The sequence below is a fragment of the Spermophilus citellus genome (genome assembly GCF_964194105.1).
Source record: "Spermophilus citellus genome assembly, chromosome: 1".
In the NCBI taxonomy this organism is placed as follows: Eukaryota; Metazoa; Chordata; class Mammalia; order Rodentia; family Sciuridae; genus Spermophilus; species Spermophilus citellus.
In genome coordinates, this window is record NC_138182.1 from 4,451,364 (window position 1) to 4,474,457 (window position 23,094).

Genomic DNA, 23,094 nt, shown 5'->3' on the forward strand with positions numbered 1-23,094 from the left:
GGGGCATTTAAAAAAAAAAAAAAACTTATATGTGGTGCTGAGGATCAAACCCAGGGCCTTGCATGTATGAGGCAAGAGCTTTACCGCTGAGCCATAACCCCAGGCCCAAGAGGGGCGTTTTTAACAAGAAAAAATGAAACCCGAGACTGTCCATAGATGTCTCCATGCCCTACAGATGTGGGCACAAGTTCCAGGGGACATGATGGAAGATCACTTTTGGAGAAGTCACTACTGCTCTTTGAACCATGTGCCTCCTGAGAGAAGAAGCTGTGGTACATTGTTCAAGATAGAATTAGAAAGACTTTTCAGTATAATTCTATCTTTCTGAATACGGGCTCTATTTCTTGTAATTCACATGACACTCTTTGGCTGTGGTTGTCTGTTAAATTTCCTGTTTTGGACCACTTTCAGCAAACCAAAATAAACAGCTCACAGAAAAGGCTATGGTAACTACTTTTCCCCTTTTGGCACTTCCAGTTAAGTGATTTCCCCTTAGAGGTGCAGAGGAAGAGGGGCAAAGAGCCACAGACATGGCATAAGTGGGTCACAGAAGTTTCAATGCCCCAAAAAAGGTGCCATCTCCGTCCCGAGAAATCTTTGCATCTTCTCGTGGTATTGCAAGTTGAAGTTCATCTCCTTCCTCCAGCTTCGCAATGCCTGGGGAAGAGTGATTTACAAGAACTTAAAATGGTTGTTTTGTGATAAAGGAAGAAAACAACTTAAAGCAAAATGTTTCAGAAAAAATTATTAAAATAAGGAGACACATTTTAGGTGCATCAAGAGACCAGCTGCAACACTATTGGCCTTAAAAGTAAAATAAAGAAATACGCAGGAGGAGGTACAACAGAAACAAATAGGTTTATCATCTGTTTATAAAATGAAGACTCAGAAAAGGACCCAAAAATCAAACTTTAGAAACAAGTTAAATAAGTTATGTAGCATATCCCTTGATAGAATATTACATAGAGAAGGGTTTTGCTTAATTTTATTGAAAAAGGAAACCTTTTCTAATAATACTAAATAAAAATGCAAAAATAAAAATATACACAGAGGATAGTCTTTTTTTTAAGAGAATTTTTTTTTTAATATTTATCTTTTAGTATTCGGCGGACATAACATCTTTGTATGTGGTGCTGAGGATGGAACCTGGGCTGAACGCATGCCAGGCGAGTGCACTACCGCTTGAGAGCCACATCACCAGCCCGATAGTCTTAATTATACTTTTAAATAAGCATATAGAAGTATAAATATTAAGAACTTTAAAAAAAAAAAGCTATTGCTTAGCAAAGCACATTGGTTGGCACAGTCTTCCTCTAGAGTTCCTGCTATGGTGTTAGGTGTCATTTTGGATCACTTTTTTATTTATTTATTTATTTTTTTTAGGGCTGATGGACCTTTATTTTATTCACTTATTTATATGTGGTGCTGAGAATTGAAGCCAGTGCCTCATACACGTGAGGCAAGCGCTCTACCACTGAGACACTCTTTAGGGGAGAAGCCTTCCTTGTATTAGGTTTCCTTAAATAACCTTTTGCCTTATAATCAAAAGAAACAAAGAAATTAGCTCCTTAAAAATGACCAAGGGGGGCTGGGGATGTGGCTCTAGCAGTAGCGCGCTCCCCTGGCATGTGTGCAGCCCGGGTCCGATCCTCAGCACCACATACAAACAAAGATGTTGTGTCCGCCGAAAACTAAAAAATAATTATTAAAAAATTCTCTTTCTCTCTCTCTCTCTCTCTCTCAAAAAAAAAAATGACCAAGGTATCTGTGTGTCTAATTTACAATGATGTATCCAGTGAATTAAGAATACAAAGTACAACTCAAGACCTACAGTAAATATAAGGGATACTTGTTGGCTATCATGAACAAAAAATATGGAGAACAGGGGCAAGGAGTTGAAGAACAAATACACCAAATAACTAGTACCTAAATGGTCAAGACCTAAACGTAACAACTTAGAAAGTAGTGCCTTGTATCGTTAGCACACAGTGAAACTGACTCACATACACACCTCTACTCAACCTAAGGCTCAAAGCACCAGATCTCCTGGGTCCACACAGCCAGCGTGTGTCTATAGAATCCATTCTATGTACATTCACTGCTCCTCTAGGTAGGAGCAGTGATGGAGGATGACAGCTTCCTGTCCCCAAGGTCTTGTTTTTTTGTAATGGGCCAAGACAGACAACAGTGTCTGTTTTAGACATTGTTTAGGGTAGTGAATATACTTTCTAGAATCATTAAAGCATTTGAAAATTGACTATATTAAATAGCTAAATAAATCTTGATCTTTTTTCTATTTTTCTCACTCATTGAATACACTTTTGCTTATCGTATAAAGGCAATAGCTCACAGAGCACTAATTAATAATAACGCAAGATTAAGAGTAAATAAGTCTTATTTAAAACTCTGACACTGTTTGGGACTATTTCTACTCTTCCAACTGTAACAGTTGGCTGTAACTTTTTGAACAATAATCATACTCAATTTACTAATAGTGAGTAAGATTCAGCTTTAGGTTCATTAGTGGTCCCTAGTATTTTGTTGGGCTTCTTAAGCTGACCCTTTCAGTCTTTTCAGGTAACTATGGAAGTAGTTCATGCAATCATACATTATCATGCAGTTTTTAATGACTTTAAACAAATTCAACCTAAGACATAAAAATTGCAAGCCTGAAAATTGTTAGAGAATTGTTCTCCTATGTAACAGAGTTATTAGTACTAAGAAATATCTTTAAAATCAAGGCAATTATTGTTTTAACAGGCACCCAGGCAATCTGGCAGCATACTCTCCGAGGAAGTGAATGTGAGATGAGTAGATGATTAGAAAATTTTAAAGAGTTAGTTGTGAAACTCCAAGTACTAATGCATATAAATAAGACAGGAGTGGCCTTGACATTTATAAAGATTTTGCAATATCAAAATGCTAGTCAGCACCGGGCACAAAGAAAGTTGCCTGTATGAAAATCAGGGAATTCCAATTTCAGACTTCCTCCTGCCCCCACTGTAGCTATTCACGTCCAGAATGATGCCACCTTCCTCACTATGCACCATTGTCCTATGTCCTGTGTCACTATGCATCCATTTCTGATCGACTGGGTGTTTGTTTGGAACTGCCTTTAGAATAGTTCAAGTATTTCCCAATCCTATGACCACACTGTGTGCCCTTCCCAGGCACTGCCTGAGGCTGAAGACATTCCTCGGGGCTCTGAACCCATGTGTCAAAATCTCCAGGGGGGGATTAGTGTGTCCAAGGTGAGCATGTTTTTAAAAAACCAGCCTTGAACATGAAATCAACCCCCCAAAATAAAACAGCCCTCCCAGGCTGTTACCAAGCCTGCTTCCCTGTGCCTCTGCTCTCTCCTGAGTTCAAAAGCAGGGTCACTCCTATACTCACATCCCAAAGTCACCTGCCAGGTGTCCCTTGGCACCAGAGGCCACCCCTCTGAAAGGAGAGATGGTGTACATCCTGTCCTTTGTGCACTCATGCCCACCTGAGGCCATTCTTCCCAGAAGGTGGAAGTTCTGGCTCCCACTGTGGACCAGACTAGCTGGTTTACTCCAAGTTCTGGAACTTCGCAGCTGTGCAACCTGGGAGAAGTTATGTTACCTCTCTGAGCCTCAGCTTCCTCCTCCCTTAAATGGAAGATTCAGTGAGCACCAGGGAAAGTACCTGGCAGATGGGGATCTCTGTTAGGTATAGTGTGGTTGTTGTATTGTTGGAATTGCTGTCACTGTAGAACTCTACGAAGTTGCTCTGCTTTCTAAATGTATGTAAAAATGTTCAACTATTAGTAATGATTCCAACCATCTCAACAGATGGGCTCATCCTTCAAGATAATAAAACACAATGTACTGAGGAACGTCTGCCTGTTTATATTTATGGCCCGTCCTTTCTTTCCTGCCCTGGGCAGCTAGATTTTCAGCCCAGTCTGTCTGCATTCCACAACAAGCAGGTCTGAGAACGGTCACTTACCAGCTGAATAACAGGAGTTGTTGGGTAGTGTTTCTGGCATATTCTGAATACATCGGAACAAAGTCACCAGACTCAACTCGTCCCCAAAGACGTGGACTTTTTTCCTCTGTATTAGGTGTCCCATGGCAAAGGTGCTATCGGTGTACAAAACCTGAGAACAAACCAAAGAACACTGCCAGACGAGTGCACGGATCGGGAGGCATCGGACTATAAACAGGAGGCTGTGAACCTACCTGGCCATATATAAAGAAGTACCCAGTCTCTTTCACCACTATTTTATTCTCTTTTTCTTCCAGGGCTCTTCCTCTCTTAAAGCTGAGAAGCCATGGGACAAATGTGTAAGCTCCTATAAGGAAGAGAAGTATTCATAAGAAAGGAACCTGAGAAAAGTAGTTTCCACTTATTTTTTTAAATAAGTAGTTGTTTACCTGAATCTGAAACTTAACGTGAATTTCATCTACTTAAAAAATCATAAAAGAGGAAAAGACGACGAATCACCGCACCCATTGGATTCTTATGCTCTGACCCGGGCAAGAGTCACATTCCGGGATCTGAGAGCCAGCGCCTTGGGCATGTCTGGGCTTCCTGACATTGTGTCATGATACAGGCTGGTCTGCAGGGAAAGCCTGCAGGGAAGGCTGGACACAAGTCCTAACAGCACACTGGTAGAGACTGTCCTCTGATCCTCAGGGAGTGAGTCATGTGAAGAGCTTAGCAGAAGCAACGAGAGGAAACCAGCCCGCTGTGCCCTGGCAGCAGAGCAGAGCCAAGCAGAGGGGAAGGTCACTGGGCTGCCACAGGCTTCCCAGGAAGGGAAGGAGCTCCGGTGACCTTAGCATCAAGTTCAGGTACTGCGTGTTCACTGCCCTGGGGGCAGGTGAGGAGTGACAGGGAGACAAACACTTGCTCAAGATCTGATGAAGGGGCAGGCAGGAAATGCAGCCACAGAGCAAGCAGGCAAGGGTCCAGCGTCGCTGAGCCAGAACAAGTCTGGGCATCTAGACACCCACACCCGGTGACCAGACAGACCTCCTCCCTGGGCTCCAGCTCAGTCCCGGTTCCTCACAGCTCCATTATGCAAATACTGGTGTGGGGGGACCTGATGTCTAGCCACTGGGAGATGATCTGAGGTGTCCATAAAGCGGAAGCAAAACAGGGAAACGGAAGGCTACAGAGATGGCAGTAAGGACAGCAAGATGAAGTGTGGAGGCTGGAAGCCGTGTTTACCGTGTTCCTGGATAACTGGCAAAGCTGAGCCACGTGCGTCTCCAAACTCCACCTTGGTCATAGCAAAGGGAGGGTGAGATGAACGGCAGAATATGCCAGAAACTCAAGCAAAGAACAGCTTTTCCTGGATTTGAGGCCAAAGAGTTTCCACCCAGGGATCCTCAAAAGGGCTCAGCGAGACATGCAGCTGATAATTTGTAGAGCTCCCTCCCCCAGGCTCCTCATAGCTTTATTGAGGTAAAACTAAAGCACAATAAAATGCATATATTGAAGTATGAAATTTGATCATTTTTGACATGTATATAATCAATACTATCAATACAAAAAGCATTTCCACTACTTTTTTAAAATTTGAAATAATGCAGACTTGTTTCCTGCATGACTTATTACAGTAGAAATCAATCACCTTAAGATATAGAACCCCACCCCCATCTGTCAGCTATTTAAAAATTACACGGCACACACATAAATATCTCAGGTCAAGGAAGATTCATTATAATGTGCCTTGGTGTGGGTCTACTAGGAGTCCTATAAGCCTCTTGTATTTGATTTTTTTTTCCATTTCATTCTTTAAGTTTGGGATATTTCCTGATATTATTTCACTGAAAAGATTGTATATTACTTTGGTTTGTATCTCCACACTCTCATCTATCCTGATAAATCTTAGATTTGATCTTTTCATGTTATCCCATCTTTCTGTTCTGTTCATGGTTTCTTAACATCTTCTCTCCATGGTCAACTCTATTTTCAAGATTATATACTTTGTCCTCATTGCCTGAGACTGTCTTTCCAAGTGGTCTGGTCTGTTGGTGATGTTTTCTATTGAACTTTTAATTTAGTTTATTGTTTCCTTAATTTCGAGGATTTTTTTTCAGAATCTCTTTATTGAACTGATCTTTTGCTATGACTGTATTTGCTCTCTTACATAATCCTTTACTTCACAGTCTAACTATGTACATTCTAAACTCCTCTGACGTTTCTTCCACTTTGGTGCTGATGGATTCTGTAATTGGAGTATCTTGGTTTGCTTGGGGCAACTTGTTCCCTTGCTTTCTCATGTTGTGTGTCTACCCATCTAACAGTATGGATCTGAGGCAGTCAAGTTTCTACCCTGTGCATTTATAGTGTCTTTTGAAGGCTTCTAGTACCTCATTGTTGAGGGGGAGACAATAACCTAATTCAACAATTCACAGCATAAACAAAATATTTCCTACTATGATGTCTACAATGTTAATTATCACAATAGATGATCAGTTATTGCCTATAATAAAAACAGCAAGTTTGCAAAAAGGTTTATAATTTCAAATGGTAGACAGGGAGAGAACAGAAGTGATCATAGGATATGATGATTATGAGGGAGGAGGAAGGAAAAAGCAGTAAAAGACTAAGAGTGAAAGAGCAATAGAGATTGGCAGAAGAAAGGAATCAAGGAAAACGGGTAGGAAGAAAAATTATATACAATAAAAATTAAGATCAAATTAAAAATGAAAGAACACAAAACAAAATTAAAACATACTAATCAAACAGTCTGATTTACAAAAAAACTAATCCACGAAAAATAACTGGCTTCAAAAATGCTATAAATGAGGAAAAAACTCAAATATGAATATGTATAAATGTCCACTGTTTTGTGTAAGTTTGTGGAGAGAAGACTCAAGACGTGCTCTTCGCATTTTTCAGGAAGGTGACATGTTATCACTGTAGTTACCAAGCTGTAGACAGACCTCTGGAACCTCTTTCTCCTGTGAAACAAACTTTGGGGAGAACTGGGTCGAAGAGGACAATCTCCAGGCCCAGCCTCAGTAGCCACTACCCTACTGTGCAAGTTCAATGACTTTGAATCCCATGTACAAATGAGACCATGTGGCGTTTGTCTTTCTGGGTCTGGCTGACTGCAGTTACACACGGTCTTCCAGGTTCATTGTGTCGTGACAGATGACAGAACTCCCTCCTTTGCCATAGCTGCAGAGCATGCAGCTGTGTGTGGTACTCATCTTCATCCATCCCTCTCCTGATGCACACTTAGGTGGATCACATTCCACCTACTATGAATAATGCTGGGATCGGTGCAGAAGTGCAGAAGTGCTGATTCCACTCCTTTGGATAGATACACAATAGTGGGACTGATAGGCCATACCATTCTATTTTTATTTTTAAAAGGATCTCCACACTGTTTTCCATAATGGCTGTACGAATTTATATTCTCAATCCAAATAATATTCTTGATGGAAGAATATAAAGAAAATATGTGGCCCGTCGAGAACTAAAAAATAAATATTAAAAATTCTCTCTCTCTCTTCTCTCTCTTTAAAAAAAAAAAAAGAGAATATGTGGTTCTTATTTTATATTTCTAAGAAGTCAAAGAGCCAGAGATGCTAAAACAAAACCTACTGCACTGTGATTTCAAGTAAAAATAAGCAAGGGCTCCTTTGGGCATCTCTTCAAGTTCACATTTCATAGCTGTGGAGGGTGGTGCCAAGAAGACCAGGGCAGCAGGGGGCAGGAAGGCTGGAGCGCGGCTGGCTGTGCAGAGATGTGCTGCTGGTCTTCGTGGACACTTGTGTTCTGTGCTCACTCCCAGGAGCCACCCCCACCACTGTCACTGCGGGAGCCATAGAAGGGCGTAGGCAGCCAGGGCCAGATGGCATGGCGAGTGAGGGTCAGGGCAGGGCCGGAACAAAGGAGCAGGAGAGGGTCTTCTGATGAGCTCAGCTTCCTGCTCCATGAAAGTGTCCTGGACACAGCGGGGACCCAATCAGACTGACACTTCCTACTGGAGCTCCTCAGCAGGGGACCCAGTAGAGAAACAGACGCGTGGACAGAGGGGTGCGTGGACAGGGAGGAGATGAGGAAATTCCAGGGACCATAAAGAACAGGCCCAAACTACCCACTGGATTCCCAGCTCAGGGGCCCCTTCTCAGAAGTGTGTCTGTCACTTTTGAGATAAACCTGCTGCTTGCTTGCTGTCCCTGTGTCCTGTTCCTCAGTTCTTGCTGAGCAGACAACCAACCCAGTGTGCTTACACAGTAACTTCATGTCCTCAGAAGGCAACATGACGTGGGGCACGTCTGGTTGCTCTTCCCAAACAAGGGCTCTGGAGAACCTTCTCCTCACCTGAAGACCCCCAGTGCCACACTGGAAGACAGCCAAAGACAACAAAGGCAATGTCTTCTCCACCTGTCTGGACCCCAGGTACTTTCAGCAAAATGAGCGCAGTACCTAGTACTCAGCTTTGTGTAAATGAGATGATTTGCCTGAGGCCCTTTAAATGTTAAGTGCTGAAAATCATAAGGAAGAGTGACAGCAAACACCAGGATGACAGGCTGTCTCCAGGGTCTGGGAATACGACTTGATGCTCTGACCAAGGACCGCTTTTCTCCCCTCACAACACCTACCTTAGATCCTAACTCCCCTGAGCTCAAAGGACTGTTCACGTTTGGTTCCCTACTAATTTTTCAAGCTTAAAATGATGACCAGCCTACAGAAGATGTGCAGCAAATTCTTATTAAATGAACTAATTCAACTTTAAACATAAAATACTAAATGACGACGTACTATGGCAACTAGACAAGCATTCTATTCTTCTAAAAGGATTTTGCTACTAGTTTCTGAAATCTGGGAAATGAAATGCCAGCCATCATAAAGCTAGGATGTCCTCATGAGAGCCCTTGTTTACATTCTGGCTAGGGATATTATTTACTAAAATTCCTTTTGCAATAATTTAAATTTACTTCTTTTTACCAGATATTTCTTTTGGCACTACATCATCTCTTTCTGGCAATATTCTTACTAAAAAGATACAGCCCCTCTTTACTTGTTCTTATTTACTGTCTTATTCCTTTTGCACTCTACACCCTCAGCCACCCATGAACACAGGTGTGTGCACAAGCACAGCCCCCATACACGCTGTGCACGTAAACACAGAGATCATAATCTGTAAGATCAAAGAGTTAGTTGACTGCAGTCCCAATCCTTGCCAGTGAGACGGCCTCACACAGTGTGCATTCTATGAATATGTGCCAGTGAATGAATTTCAGATCCTTTAAGAAAACAAGCTAAACAATAAGTTAAAAGCTAACTATAAGCATAAATATTATAACCAATTATACATGTTTAAAAACTCAGTGTTTAAACTCATTTAGATTTTTAACATGAGAGTTAGACTATAGATCAATGCAAAGAAGAAAATATGCATTAAAACCTTCCCTGTAGAGTACTTTTCTAAACCAATACGCCTCACTCCTTACAGCAGATGCTTAAGAATTTGGGGGGCTGGGGCTGTAGCACTGTGGTAAAGCACTTGCCTTGCATGTATGAGGCACTGGGTTCAATCCTCAGCACTAAATACAAATAAAGATATTGTGCATCCATCTACAACTAAAAAAATTTATATTATAATTGTGATGTATGTATATGTGTATGTATGTATATATATATGCGTGTGTGTGTGTGTGTGTGTGTGTGTGTGTATATAAAATCTTATATTGGAAGCAAACTCCAAGAGCATTAATATTTATTATTACTAGTCAATAGGTAAAATGCTGGTGTACCTTCATATATAAGGTATGAAATTTCCAGTTTTAAATCTTCAGTGCATTTAAATGTTTTCAAGCATTTTTACAATTAACATATACATTAACATGTGAAATAAGAGTGACAAAGTAATATATGAACACAATTTTCATGTATTTGTGAAAATGTCTGCCTTTCAAGAACGTCTTTCCTCCTCTAATACACATCAAAGAGTAGTAGATAAATTTTAGGATGCAAAATCTTATAGAAAATCTGTGCTTCACTAATGGTTGTTTTTATTCTATTTTCTGAAAGTTAAACTCCCAATATTGCATTGCCAGTGTTGGCTCCCTGGGACCACAGAGGGCAGCCAATGTTTAGCTGTCCACTGGTTTACTTCTTTTTTTTTTAAATTTTATTACTTAAAACTGATGGAAATAATAATTGTAAGATGGAAAACATAACACTCTTCAAAAGGTGGATGAAGTAAATCAATTCAAGAAGCAGGGTTTTGTTTTGTAAAATGTGATTTGGTATGGTAACTTAGTCTTGCAGCCAAGTCGTCGTATGCTGGTTCTGTGCACAGTGCTAGGAATGTAACAGAAAACAAAGCCAGGCAGGGCCACGTGGGCTGACCTGCCTGAGAGGCAGTGAGACCACTGAGGGGCTGTGAGTGGGAGAGAAGTGGGCACTTGTATATTCTAGAAAAATCTGCTCTCTGGCTACCATGTAAGAAAAGGTGTACGCGGTTCACACCAGGAGGCAGATGTGAGCGGAGAGGAGGAGGCTAATTGAAAACACATTTAGGAGAGAGAGCTGACAGCTTTAGATCAATGTGATTACAAGAGGCGGTTGAGAATAACACCCGGGACTCTGAAGTGGACGAAGGCACACATGGTCATGGAGAGTGGGCACTGGGGGCTGAAGAGAAGTGGGCAGAGTTCTAGAACTTGGACAGAGGCACCAGGATATTCGAGATGCTCAGTAACAGAGGCTACGTAGGCTTGGGGCTCAGGACAGTGATGTGGACTAGGGACACACCTGTGGGCCACCAGCATGCAGCATCAAATGACCTCAAGGAAGACTAGGGAATTCCAGAGGAATAAGGGGAATGGAGAGAGAATGGGACTCGTGGGAGGTCTGAAGATCAGCAATGTTCAGAAGTACATTTAAGGCTAAAAAGAAGCGCCCTGCATGCAGAAAGAGGGGTGGAGAGACATTCAGGGAGTGGGATTCCTATGGAGAAGAGAGTCATTGGCTATCAACCTCTACGGAGATACTGAAAACAGAGCTCAGGAAACCTCCACGAAAAAAGGAAGTCAAGATACTTCACCACCAAGTGGGTTAAAACGGCCTCCTTTTCCACCTCCTGGGAGCAAAATGGGAGAAGCGGAGAGAGGCACATTCTCTTAGGTAATGGAGGGTGGGGAAAGTGACGGAGGCCACCCTGGGGCTGGGTGAAGGAAAGCAGGAAGTGGTGAGAGGCCCTGCCGCAGCTACCTCGCCCAGGCCCCAAGACAGCTCCAGGAGCCACGGAGCGGCTCTCACACCTCAGAATCGCCTGCCCCACAACCCAGGAAGGTCCAGTGCTACCTCGAGGGACCTTGGGGGAGTCTAGGAGGAAACAAGGCACTCCTTCAAATCAAGGTTGGAGAAAATGAACTTGTACAAAGCAAAATGAGATGGAAATGTGTTTAGAATTTGAGAAGAAATAGAAAACTGAAAGACACAAAAGGAGTCAAGGATTCCCATGATGTACAGAATGGAAGCTTGGAAACGAGGACTGGCACCGACTTCAGAGTCTACAGGTGACGGTGTGCCAGGGAGGGCTGCTGGAGTGCGGCATCATTGACTTCCTATGGCTGCTACAACAAATTGCCCCAAACTGAGCGGCTTCAGACAACGCGGTTTTCAGAATTCTCATCCTGGCAGGCTGTGTTCCCCATGAGGCTCCCGGGGAGAATCTATTTCCTGACCGTGTCCAGGTTCTAGAGCTTGCCCATGCTCCTTGACCCTCGGCCCGTCCACCTTGACAACCTGCTTCCCAGCCGCACTGCCCCCTCTGAGCCCAGCACTCCTGACCTGCTCTTAGGGGGGCCTTTGACCTTGGCCCGCACCTACCTGGCCATTGTGACGACCCCGGGAGCTAGAGCCGAGTCCCGTCTGTGAGCTCCTCTTTGCCATCCCAGCACTCAGGGACCAGGCTGTGGGCATCTTTGGGGGAGGCATTATTCTACGTACAGTCAACACTCTGAGCACCAAAAAAGTGTGGAATTTTAAATTAATAAAATCTTGAGTATATTCAGGTGAGAAAGTCAAAGTCGCATAACACTTTTCTCAATGTGCCTAATAGCACCAAGAGACAATGGTGAAATTCCTAGGAAATACTCAAGTGAAGAGGGGAACAGAATTCTTTCTAGCCACCAACCCTTCAAGTATAATGACTGTAAAGAAATAGCTGTGATAATGCAAATGCTGGCTGCGCACTGCCCCCAGGTGCTCTTTCAGTAAACCAGCACAGAAGAAAATTCAAGCAAACAATGCAAGGAGAGGGACAGCACCAGGATTTGCCAGGACAGCTGAACACTGTCATCCAAGAGGCGAGACAAGAACACACGGGAAAGTGCGTCTGTGGAAAAGAGGAAAATTGCTTTACAATGTCCCAGTGTAGAAATCATATCAGTAACAAATATTGGCAAGTAGAGGGCAAGATATATTAATGGTAAGTTCATCATTTGCCTCACAACAGCTGGGGCTCAACAAATACAATGTAAAGTGATAGATCAAGTCATGGAAATACAAATATTTTAAAAGTACAAAGATAAACACTGACAAATATCATAGTACTGTCCAAAAAATTTTAAAAATGGTAGTAGACAAAAGGACAGAAGAAATAGAGAAGAACATGAATAATATCTTAGACCAGAGAAAAGAATCAATAGATATTTTCCAAAAATATAATTGTAGATGTCATACTAATGTGAAAAAATGGCAGAGTAGAAATTTCAAAGAATCAACCCACTGAATCAACAACTAAACTGTTAAGAAAGGATGTAATCAACTTTGGGAGGTGTACAATCTAATAAGAAACCTACACCAAACAAGGCAGACCTTAGTGCAGAAAGACGAGCAGAGTTTAGTGCAAAATTTCAGCAACTTGTGGTACTTTTTCTTGCCCACTTTCCATACCCAACTCTCCAGTTTGGCAGCATGCATGGAGATGGAGACCTGAATTCTAGTGGCAGTTTGCTTGTGTCTCTGACACAAGCATTTGCTTACAAAATATTAGGACCATGCGTTCAGAGCTGCCTGGGGCCTCCGTTTATGTAGAAACAGCTTCCCAGGCTGACATCAACCAAAAGCACTTACAGAAATACCCAAGCCCAGCCAGATGAAGCTTGGGACAGAAGACAGGTAAGCAACAGACTTCTTGACAATCCTATGAAAGAGGAGGCTAGGGAGAAAGACTTCGGAAAATACAGGCTTTGAAAAGATACTGCACATCCTCAGAGAATTTGGAGTGCAATTGAGCATGACAGGACCAGAGGCATCCTCAAAAATGGGCTGAGAGGACACCAGTCTTGCCCCTCAGGCTTATCTTTGGGCTCTGTGCCAGCAGGAGGTGAAGACCAAGGCAGAACTGCAGGCAACCTGACTAAGATTGTTGAAAGATCCAGGCATTGATAGTCAATCTGTAAATAAGAAACCTATTTAAACTTTATTTTTGGTTTCTATTGTTTTAAGAATCTTCATCAGGGTTGGTGTAAAGAGAAGGAAATCTCTATCGGACTGACTGCAAATCTAAGGAATCGGATTCCACAGCCACACAGGACAAGGAATAGTCTTTGTGTAAAATATTTTTAAAAAGTTAATAAACAAATGAACAACTTCAGCTCACAACAATAAACAACAGAAAACTCTGCAGATGTCAGGGGTGATGGTGTCTGATTTCCAGAATTACCACGTTTGATGTTGAAGTGGATTGATTTTCAACAAGAGTTTAAAGCATACAAAGAAAGAGGAAAATTATGGAGCAATCACAGAGTGAAAAATTGACAAACAAATCCCTAAGAATGCCCAAATGTGGAACTCACAAGGTGAAGTCTTCAAATCTCTGAAATGGCTAAGGAAAACCATGGATAAACAACTTCAGAAAATGAGGATAATGATTTACAAATAATTGGATGATTTTGATTGAAAGGTCAAAAGTATTGAAAGGACCCAAATAGAAATTTTGGAGGCTAATGTAAAACTACTGAAATAAAAGCCACCACTGAAGGGGTTAAACCAGACTTGAGCAGGCATTGCAAAATCAGAATTTAAGTTATCCAAGAGGAAGAAAGAAAAAGTAATGAAAACTCATGATTATATGAATCCAGGATAGAGAATTAATTTTAAATTGTTTTCCTATATACCAGTCATGAACAAGTGGATGTGAAAATTTTTTAAAAAATGCCATTAACATTAACACTCAAAAATGAAATCCTTGTGTGTAATATAAATGTATAAAACCAATACAAGTAAATCTACAAAACTGAAATGAGTCAAAGAGAAGCTAAATGCACAAATGTTCTGGTCATAGATAAGAGGACTCAGTATTGTCAAGATGTCAGTTCTTCCCAACATGATATATAAATTCAGTCCCAATCAAAATTCTAGCTAAGTATTTATGGGTATCAAGAGAGTCTAAAGAATAGGTGGAGATGCAAAAGACCCAAAAAAGCCAATGCACTATTGAAGAGCAGAGATGGAGAACTAATACTACCTGACTTTAGGACTTACTGAAAAGCTGCAGTTATCAAGAGAGTATGGTATTAGAGAACAAACAGATCAGAACCCAATATGAGCCCCCAAATAAACTCATACAAATTCAACTGATTTTTTTGACAAAGGACAAGGTAGTACAATGGAAGAAAAATAAAAGCCTTTTAAAAAAGACTCCTGAACAACTGGACATTCATATGCCAAAAAAAAAAAAAATTAACCCAAACTTCGTATCTCTCATAAAAATTAACTCAAGATGGATCACAGACCAAAGTGTAAAACACAAAGCTATACAACTCCGAGAAGGTCTCATAAGAAAATCTAGATGGTCTTGGGACTGGTGATGACTTTTTAGTTATGATACTAAAAATGCACACCAAAAAATAATAAACTGAAATTCATTAGAAGTAAAATTTCGTGATCTGCAAAAGACATTGTCAAGAAAATGAAATCATGCATTACATAATTGTAGAAAATATTTCCAAAAAGATGTATGAGAGAGAACTCTTACCCAAGAAAATATGAAGAATTCTTAAAATTCAACCATAAGAAAGCAACTGGTAAGTCATGGGGATGAGGGGAGGAACTTTGGTTTGGGCAAAGGAGAGGGGAGGGCAGGGAGGGGACACAGGATAGGAAAGATGGTAGAATGAGATGAATATCATTATCTAGGTACATGTATGCTTGCATGAATGGTGTGACCCTACTTTTTGTACAACCAGAGAAGTGAAAAAATGTGCTCCATTTGTATACAATGAAGAGGAGCATGTTGCTGTCATGTACAACTGATTATTTGCTTTTTAAAATTTATTCTAATCTGATTTAGAAATGGGTCAAGCCCTTAGCAGACCCCTCACAAAAAAGATATACAGATGGCAAATAATGATATAAAGAGAAACTCCATATGATGTCTTCAGAGAAATGAATATTTAAAACAATAATGAGATAGCATTATATATCTCTTAGAATGGCAAGAAACCAGAATATTGACACCAAAATCCAGCAAGGGAGTTGGCCAACAGGAGCTCTTCTTTGTTGCTTTTGATAAAGAAAAATGGTGGATCTGTTATGCAAGTGTTTCTTACAAAATTGAACATATTTTTATCATAATCTAGCAAAAAACACTTCCTGGTACTTAAAGAAGTTAAACTTTTGTTCATACAAAAATTTGCGCTTCAATGTTCATAACAGCTTCAAAACTCATAATTACCAAACTTGGTACCACGCAAGATGTTCTTCAGTAGGTAAATGGATGAACTGTTGACCATTTAGACAATGAAATATTATCCAGCATCAAAAAAGAAATGAGTCTTCAGGCCATGAAAAGACATGGAGGAAAGTCAAATGCATATCACAAAGATAACAAGTGACTTAAAATGTTTATACCTTCCTCTCCATTTTTCTTTGAACCAAACCGGCTCTAACAATAAAGTTTTAAAAGAATGAAGAAAAATCAACACATCATTCTAAGATACCATTAAGCAGACTAACATATGCATTACGGTAGTCACAGAGGGGAAAAATATATAGAGAAAAAATGGCTAAACTATTCCCAAATTTGAACAAAATCGTAAATCTGCATTTGCTAGAAGCAGGATAAACATACACTCTAAGCAGGATAAACACAAAGGTATCCACACCAAGACTCATTATAATCAGGCTATTGAAAGACAAAGGAGGGTATCTTGAAAGATACCAAAGAGAAGCCATCTTTCAAGCACAAGCTATGTTGAATAAGATTGACAGCTAAAGTCTCATAAAAAACCATGGAGACCAAAGGCAACGAGAAAATGTGGTCACAGTGCTTCTGGAGCAACTTTCAGCCTAGCATTCTAGATCTGCAAAATACCCTTCAAATGTAAAGGATAAGAATGCTCCTTCATACATAAAAACATGGTAGCTCATCAGCAGTAGACCTACCCTATAAAACAAGTGTTAAACAGACGACTTCAGATTGAAATAAAAGGATGCTAGTTAGAAATCTGAAGATACATGAAGAAACAAGAACATAGATAAAGGTACTGTATGGATAAATATAAAAACCATTGTTGTGGTTTTAGTTTGTAACTTCTCATTTTGTTTCCTATGTGGTTTAAAAGAGAAATACATAGAACAATAATTATTATGTTAACACATAATATATAAGCATGGATTTTTGTGACATCGGTGACATAAAGAGAAGTTATAACGAATTCAAACAAGATTGTTATAAATTTAGGGTGCTTATTAAAATTGCCCAGAGTAAGAACTAAGTAAGAAATGCAGGGAAGGTAATTAGGAAGAATACAGATGGCATAGATGTAAATGTCTATTAACACTAAAGACAAAGTAATGAAGGAACTGAAAAGTAAAACATAATTATGAAACATCAGAATGACAGAATTACTCTTTCCTCATTAGTAATCACTTTAAATGGGTTAAATTTTCAATTAAAATAGATTGGTGAGATAGATTAAAGAAATTTGATCCATTACAAATGGATCGCATGGGATTCACTTTAGATTCCAAAACACAAATAGGTCAAAAAATTAAACAATGGAAATTGTGCATTTTGCAAATAGTAGCCAAATATTTCTGGGGTAGCTATACTGATATCAAACAAGATACAAAGTAAGCCAAAAATTGTCATAAGAGACAAAGGTGCTGAAATAGCTATTTTACTCAATTGCCATAGGATCACTATTCACAATAGTCAGAATAGCCATCAATGGATGGATGGACAAATTATGGCTCACCTATAATGGAACATCATTCACCCATTATTCGTCAAGAGGAACAAAGTACAAATATGGACTACAACATGGACAAACCTGCAAACGTCATTCTAAAAAAAGAAGCCGATGCTAAAAGCCACACATGCCATGATCACGTTTATGTGAATAACCATAGAGACAGAGCAAAGTGGGGCTCCAGAGGGTGGAGAGGTGGAGAAATGGCACCCATGGCTGACGGACGCAGGGTTTTCTCTTGGACTGATGAAATGAGCAGGAGAGAGCTGGTCGCAAAACACTGAGTGTGCTAAACGCTAATGAGTATGCACCTTGGTTTTATATTATGTGTGTCTGGCTTCAGTAGACAGATATAGTTATAAATACTAGGGATCCACACTCAGAGGAAGACGGCAAATAGTCGACATAGCAGGCAACCGGTTCAAACCATAAAATACAAATTCTTAAGGTGTAAAACTGCAATGTATCAGCATATGATGAATAAAATCAAACCAAATTTCTCAAATTAGTAAATGTGAATATGATTATATCACCCAGCAGATGAGCCTCATTTTAAGATGAGATCAAAAAGTCAAGTCCAGCTGTGTTCTGTGAACATGGGCACACATGAAACAAATTACTTTAAGAAAGTTAAGCATAAATTTTTGGAGAAAGTCATACTTAGGAAATATAAATGAGAAATAAAATATTTCAGACAGGGCCTCCTCCAGCGACCAGCACACACCTGACAGAGCCTAGAAAGCTTGCACTACAGAACATCCTCAGCAAAAATATTCCGTGAAGAGGAAATGAAAAACAAGGAAGAAAATCGGCAGAGGGGGAGGTATTACACTAAAGGGAAAACTAATCAACAGAGAAACCGAGTCAAGTTAAATAAAAAAATAAATAAACAAAAATGGCCGGGAATACAAATCATGTCTGAATAATAACCCTTAATGTTAATGGCCTAAATTCACCAATTAAAAGATATCGACTGGCATATTGGATTTAAAAAAAAATCCAACAATATGCTGCCACCAAGAGACTCATGTCAGAGGAACAGACATCCACAGAATGATGGTGAAAGGTTGGGACAAATCATACCACTCACATGGACTGAGGAAGCATGCAGGGGTTTCCATCCTCATATCAAGTAAAGCAGACTTGAAGCCAAAGTTAATCAAAAGAGATAAAGAAGGACACTACATACTGATCAAGGCAACAAAACACCAATACTTGACAATTATAAATACATATGCTCTGAACAATGGAGCATCTATATTCATCAAACAAACTCTTCTTAAGTTCAAGAGTCAAATAGACCACAACACAATAATTCCCGGTAACTTTAATACACACACCACTAGATAGATCCTCCAAACAATAGCTAAACTATAGAACTCAATCATACAATCAATAACTTAAGACTTTATGGAAATCAATAAATGTAATCAATCATATCAACAGACTCAGAGAAGAACCATATGATTAGACTTAACTGACATATATAGAATATTTCATCCTTCAACAGGCAAGTACACTTTCTTCTCAGCAGCACATGGATCCTTCTCTAAAAAAGACCATGTACTATGCCACAAAGCCACTCTTTGCAAGGTATTAACTCTGCTGTTTTATGTTTGCTTTCTATCAGATCACAATGGAATGAAATTCAAAATCAATGATAAAAAAGCTACTCCAACACCTGGAGACTAAATAATATGCTACTTAATGAACAGTGGGTTGCAGAAGACATCAAGGAGGAGAGTAAAAAATTTTTAGAGGTGAATGAGAACAGATACAGCATATCAAAATCTCTGGGACACTATGAAGGCAGTCCTAAGAGGAAGGCTCACTGCATGGAGTTCATTCCTTAAAAGAAGAAAAAGGCAACAAACAAACTACTTAACATTACTTCACAAAGCCCTAGAAAAAGAACAAATCAATACCAAAAGCAGTAGAAGAAGGAAATAATTTAAATCGGAGCTGAATTCAATGAAATGAAAACAAAAGAATCAACTGGAAAAACTGACAAAACAAGTTGGTTTTTTGAAAAAAATAAAAAATAAATAAAACTGACAAACCCCTTAGCTGTTCTAATTAAGAGAAGGAGAGAGAACTCAAATTACTAACATGGTGAAAAAGGAACTATCACAACAGACACTACAGAAATACAGAAGATAATTAGAAATTATTTTGAAGATTTATACTCCAATAAAGTAAAAAAATATGAAAGGCATTGACAAATTTCTAGAGTCACTAGATTTGCACAATTTGAATGAGGATGATATACATAATTTAAACAGATCAATTTCAAGCGATGAAATAGAAGACACCATCAGAAACCTACTAACCAAGAAAAGGCCAGGACTGGATGGATTCACAGCTGAGTTCTACAAGACCTTTAAGGAAGAACTAATACCAATATTCTTCACGTTTATTTCAGGAAATAGAAAAAGAAGGAATACTTCCAAACTCATTCTGTGAGGCAAATACCACCCTGATTCCAAAACCTGACAAAGACACATCAAAGAAAGAGAACTTTAGACAAATACCTCTATGAACATAGATGCAAAAATTCTCAATCTGGCAAATCAAATACAGAAACATATCAAAAAGATTGTGCACCATGATCAAGCGGGGTTCATCCCAGGGATGCAAGGTTGGTTCAACATATGGAAGTCAATAAATGTAATCAATCATATCAATAGACTCAAAGAGAAGAATCATATGATCATCTCAATAGATGCAGAAAAAGCAATCAACAAAATATATCACCCATTCATGTTCAAAACACTAGAAAAACTGGGGATAACAGGAACATATCTCAACACTGTAAAAGCTATGTATGCTAAGCCCCAGGCCACCATCATTCTAAATGGAGAAAAATTGAAAGAATTTCCTCTAAAACCTGGAACAACAGAGGGATGCCCTCTGTATCTACTTCTACTTAACATAGTTCTTGAAACACTGGCCAGAGCAATTAGACAGATGAAAGAAATTAAAGGGATACGGATATAAAAAGAAGAATTCAAATTAGCACTATTTGCCCATTATTTGATTTTATACCTAGAAAACCCCAAAAATTCCCCCAGAAAACTTCAACTAATAAATGAATTCAGCAAAGTAGTTATAAATCAAAGGCAATTCTGTATATCAGTGACAAATCCTCTGAAAGGGAAACGAGGGGAAAAAACCACTTTCAATAGCCTCAAAAAAAAAAAAAAAAGGCTTGGGAATCAACAAGAGGTGAAAGACCTCTACAATGAAAACTACAGAACACTAAAGAAAGAAATTAAAGAAGACCTTAGAAGATGGAAAGATCTACCTTGTTTTTGGATAAGCAGAATTAATATTGTCAAAATGACCATACTACCAACAGCACTATACAGATTTAATACAATTCCAATCAAAATCCCAATGACATTCCACATAGAAATAGCTAAAGCAATCCTTAGCAATAAGAGTGAAGCAGGTGGCATCAATATACAAGAGCTTAAACAATACACAGAGCGATAGTAATAAAAAGAGCATGGTATTGACACCAAAATAGACTTGTAGACCAAAGGTACAGAATAGAGGACACAGAGAAGAACCCATATAACTACAGTTTTCTCATATTAGAAAAAGGTGCTAAAAATGTACATTGAAGAAAAGATAGCCTCTGGTGTTGAAAAAAACTGGAAATCCATCTGCAACAAAATGAAATTAAACCCCTGTATCTCACCATGCACAAAACTCAACTCAGAGTGGATCAAGGAACTAGGAATTAAACCAGAGACCCTGCACCTAATGGAGATTAGGGCCTACTTTTTCTTCTATTATGTCAGATTAGGCCCTGAATTCCTTAATAATACTCCTATAGCACAAGAATTTAAATCCATATCATTTATTGATTCTTGATTTTTTTTTTTTAACTAAAAAGCTACTTCTCAGCAAAAGAAACAGTGAGGTGAATAGAGAGCCTATATTTTGGGAGCAAACTTTTACCACATACATATTAGAGCACTAATCTCTAGGATATATAAAGAACTCAAAATCTTAACACCAAAAAAAAAAAATCAGTAAATAGACCTAGGAACTGAACAGACACTTCTCAGAAGAGGATATACAATCCATTAACAAATATATGAAAAAATCTTGAACATCTCTAGCAATTAGAGAAATGCATATCAAAACTACTCAAGATTTCATCTCACTCCAGTCAGAATGGTAGCTACTATGAAGACAAACAACAATAAGTGTTGGCAAGGATGTGGGGAAAAAGGTACACTCATACACTGCTGGTGGGACTGCAAATTGGTGCAGCCAATATGGAAAGCGGTAGGGAGAATTCTTGGAAAACTTAGAATGGAACCACCATTTGACCCAGCTATCCCTCTCCTCGGTCTATACCCAAAGGACTTAAAAATGGCACAATACAGGGACACAGCCCCATCAATGTTTATAGCAGCACAATTCACAATAGCTAAACTGTGGAACCAACCTAGATGCCCTTCAATAAATGAATGGATAAAGAAACTGTGGTATATATACACAATGGAATACTATTCAGCATTGAAAGAGAATAAAATCATGGCATGGAATTGGAGAATATAATGCTAAGTGAAATTAGCCAATCCCCCCAAATCAAATGTACAATGATTTCTCTGATAGAAGGATACTGATTTATAATGGGATTTTGGGGGGATCATGGTAGGATTAGATGAACTCTAGATAGGACAAAGGGGAGGGAGATGAAGGGAGCAGGCACGGGAGTAGAAAAGATGGTGGAAATGATATGGTAATGTCCATCTCGTTACCCTAAGTACATGTATGAAGACATGAATAGTGTGACTGTTTTGTGTACTAGCAGAAATCTGAAAAATCCTGCTCTATATGTACAGTATGAATTGTAATGCATTCTGCTGTCATACCTAACAAATTAGAATAAAAATAAAATGGAAGAATAACTGAAAAAATATTATGTTGCCACTATGGCAGTTTCTCCTAGTTTTAAAAAAATCCCTTTACTATTTAAATTACTGAATATGTTCTGTAATGCTTGTCACATTAATGTCAGCATCAAGAAATAAGGTGACAAGTGCATTAAAACAAAAATAACACTATCATTGGCTATTAATAGTCAGCCTGTATTGGTTAGTTGATGTTATTGTCTTAAATGTTATTTAATCATTTTAAATTTTGAACATTTTATAACTCCCAAGCGTTCTAGAAATGATAAGTAGCAAGTTCAGAATTACTTGCTCTTAAGAGACTTTGTCCACCCAAATGTCCTCCACTTGGCTCTCCCTACACATCCGATATTTTTCTACACTTCATAAAATCAAATGATTATCAGTCTGACTCATTAGACTATCAGGCTCTTCAGGGCAGGGACCAGTTCTAACATCTTCATTATTATGTCCCTAGAATTAAAGGGAATATAGTAAATTGCCTAACGATTAAAGGAATAAATGTGACTTAGAAGTTTAAAAAAAAAAATAAAGTATTTCAACTCTATATTGAAAAGACATAATGGAACTCTCAAAGTCTTTATAAAATAATCAGCTAGAAGACTGAATGAAAGAAAATACCCCCTGTCTGTAACAGAATCTGAAAGGATAAAACTTGCATGTAAAACTATTAACAAGATATATACAGCATCTACAAGAAGAAAATTCTAAACACAGTGAAGGAGATAGAAGAAGACTGAACAAATGTAAAAATATATCATGTTCTCTGGCAGGATTTGACTAGGACTTGTGATCATGACAGAATATTCCATAATTTATAAATATAATGAGATGCAACAAAAATATTAGACTTTTTCCTTTATAAACAGATAAGCTAATTCTACTCTTAATTAGAAATAAGAACAAAAAATTCTTTAAAATGAGGGGAAAAAATGACTCGCCAGATGGCAATATAAAGT

The 23,094-nt window shown here is 39.0% G+C and overlaps 1 protein-coding gene across 1 annotated transcript in view; it reads right to left on the reverse strand.

Annotated features, from left to right (window-relative positions):
- Positions 1-219: 219 nt before the first annotated feature.
- TNFSF13B (TNF superfamily member 13b) overlaps positions 220-23,094 on the reverse strand; it is a 34,229-nt gene continuing 11,354 nt past the window's right edge. The window contains exons 4-6 of the mRNA XM_081293745.1: positions 4,206-4,318; positions 3,973-4,123; positions 220-657 (exon numbers count right to left, since the gene is read on the reverse strand). Of these exons, the coding sequence (XP_081149871.1) occupies positions 545-657; positions 3,973-4,123; positions 4,206-4,318 (377 nt within the window). The 3' untranslated portion in view covers positions 220-544. The remainder of the gene's footprint in view (positions 658-3,972; positions 4,124-4,205; positions 4,319-23,094) is intronic.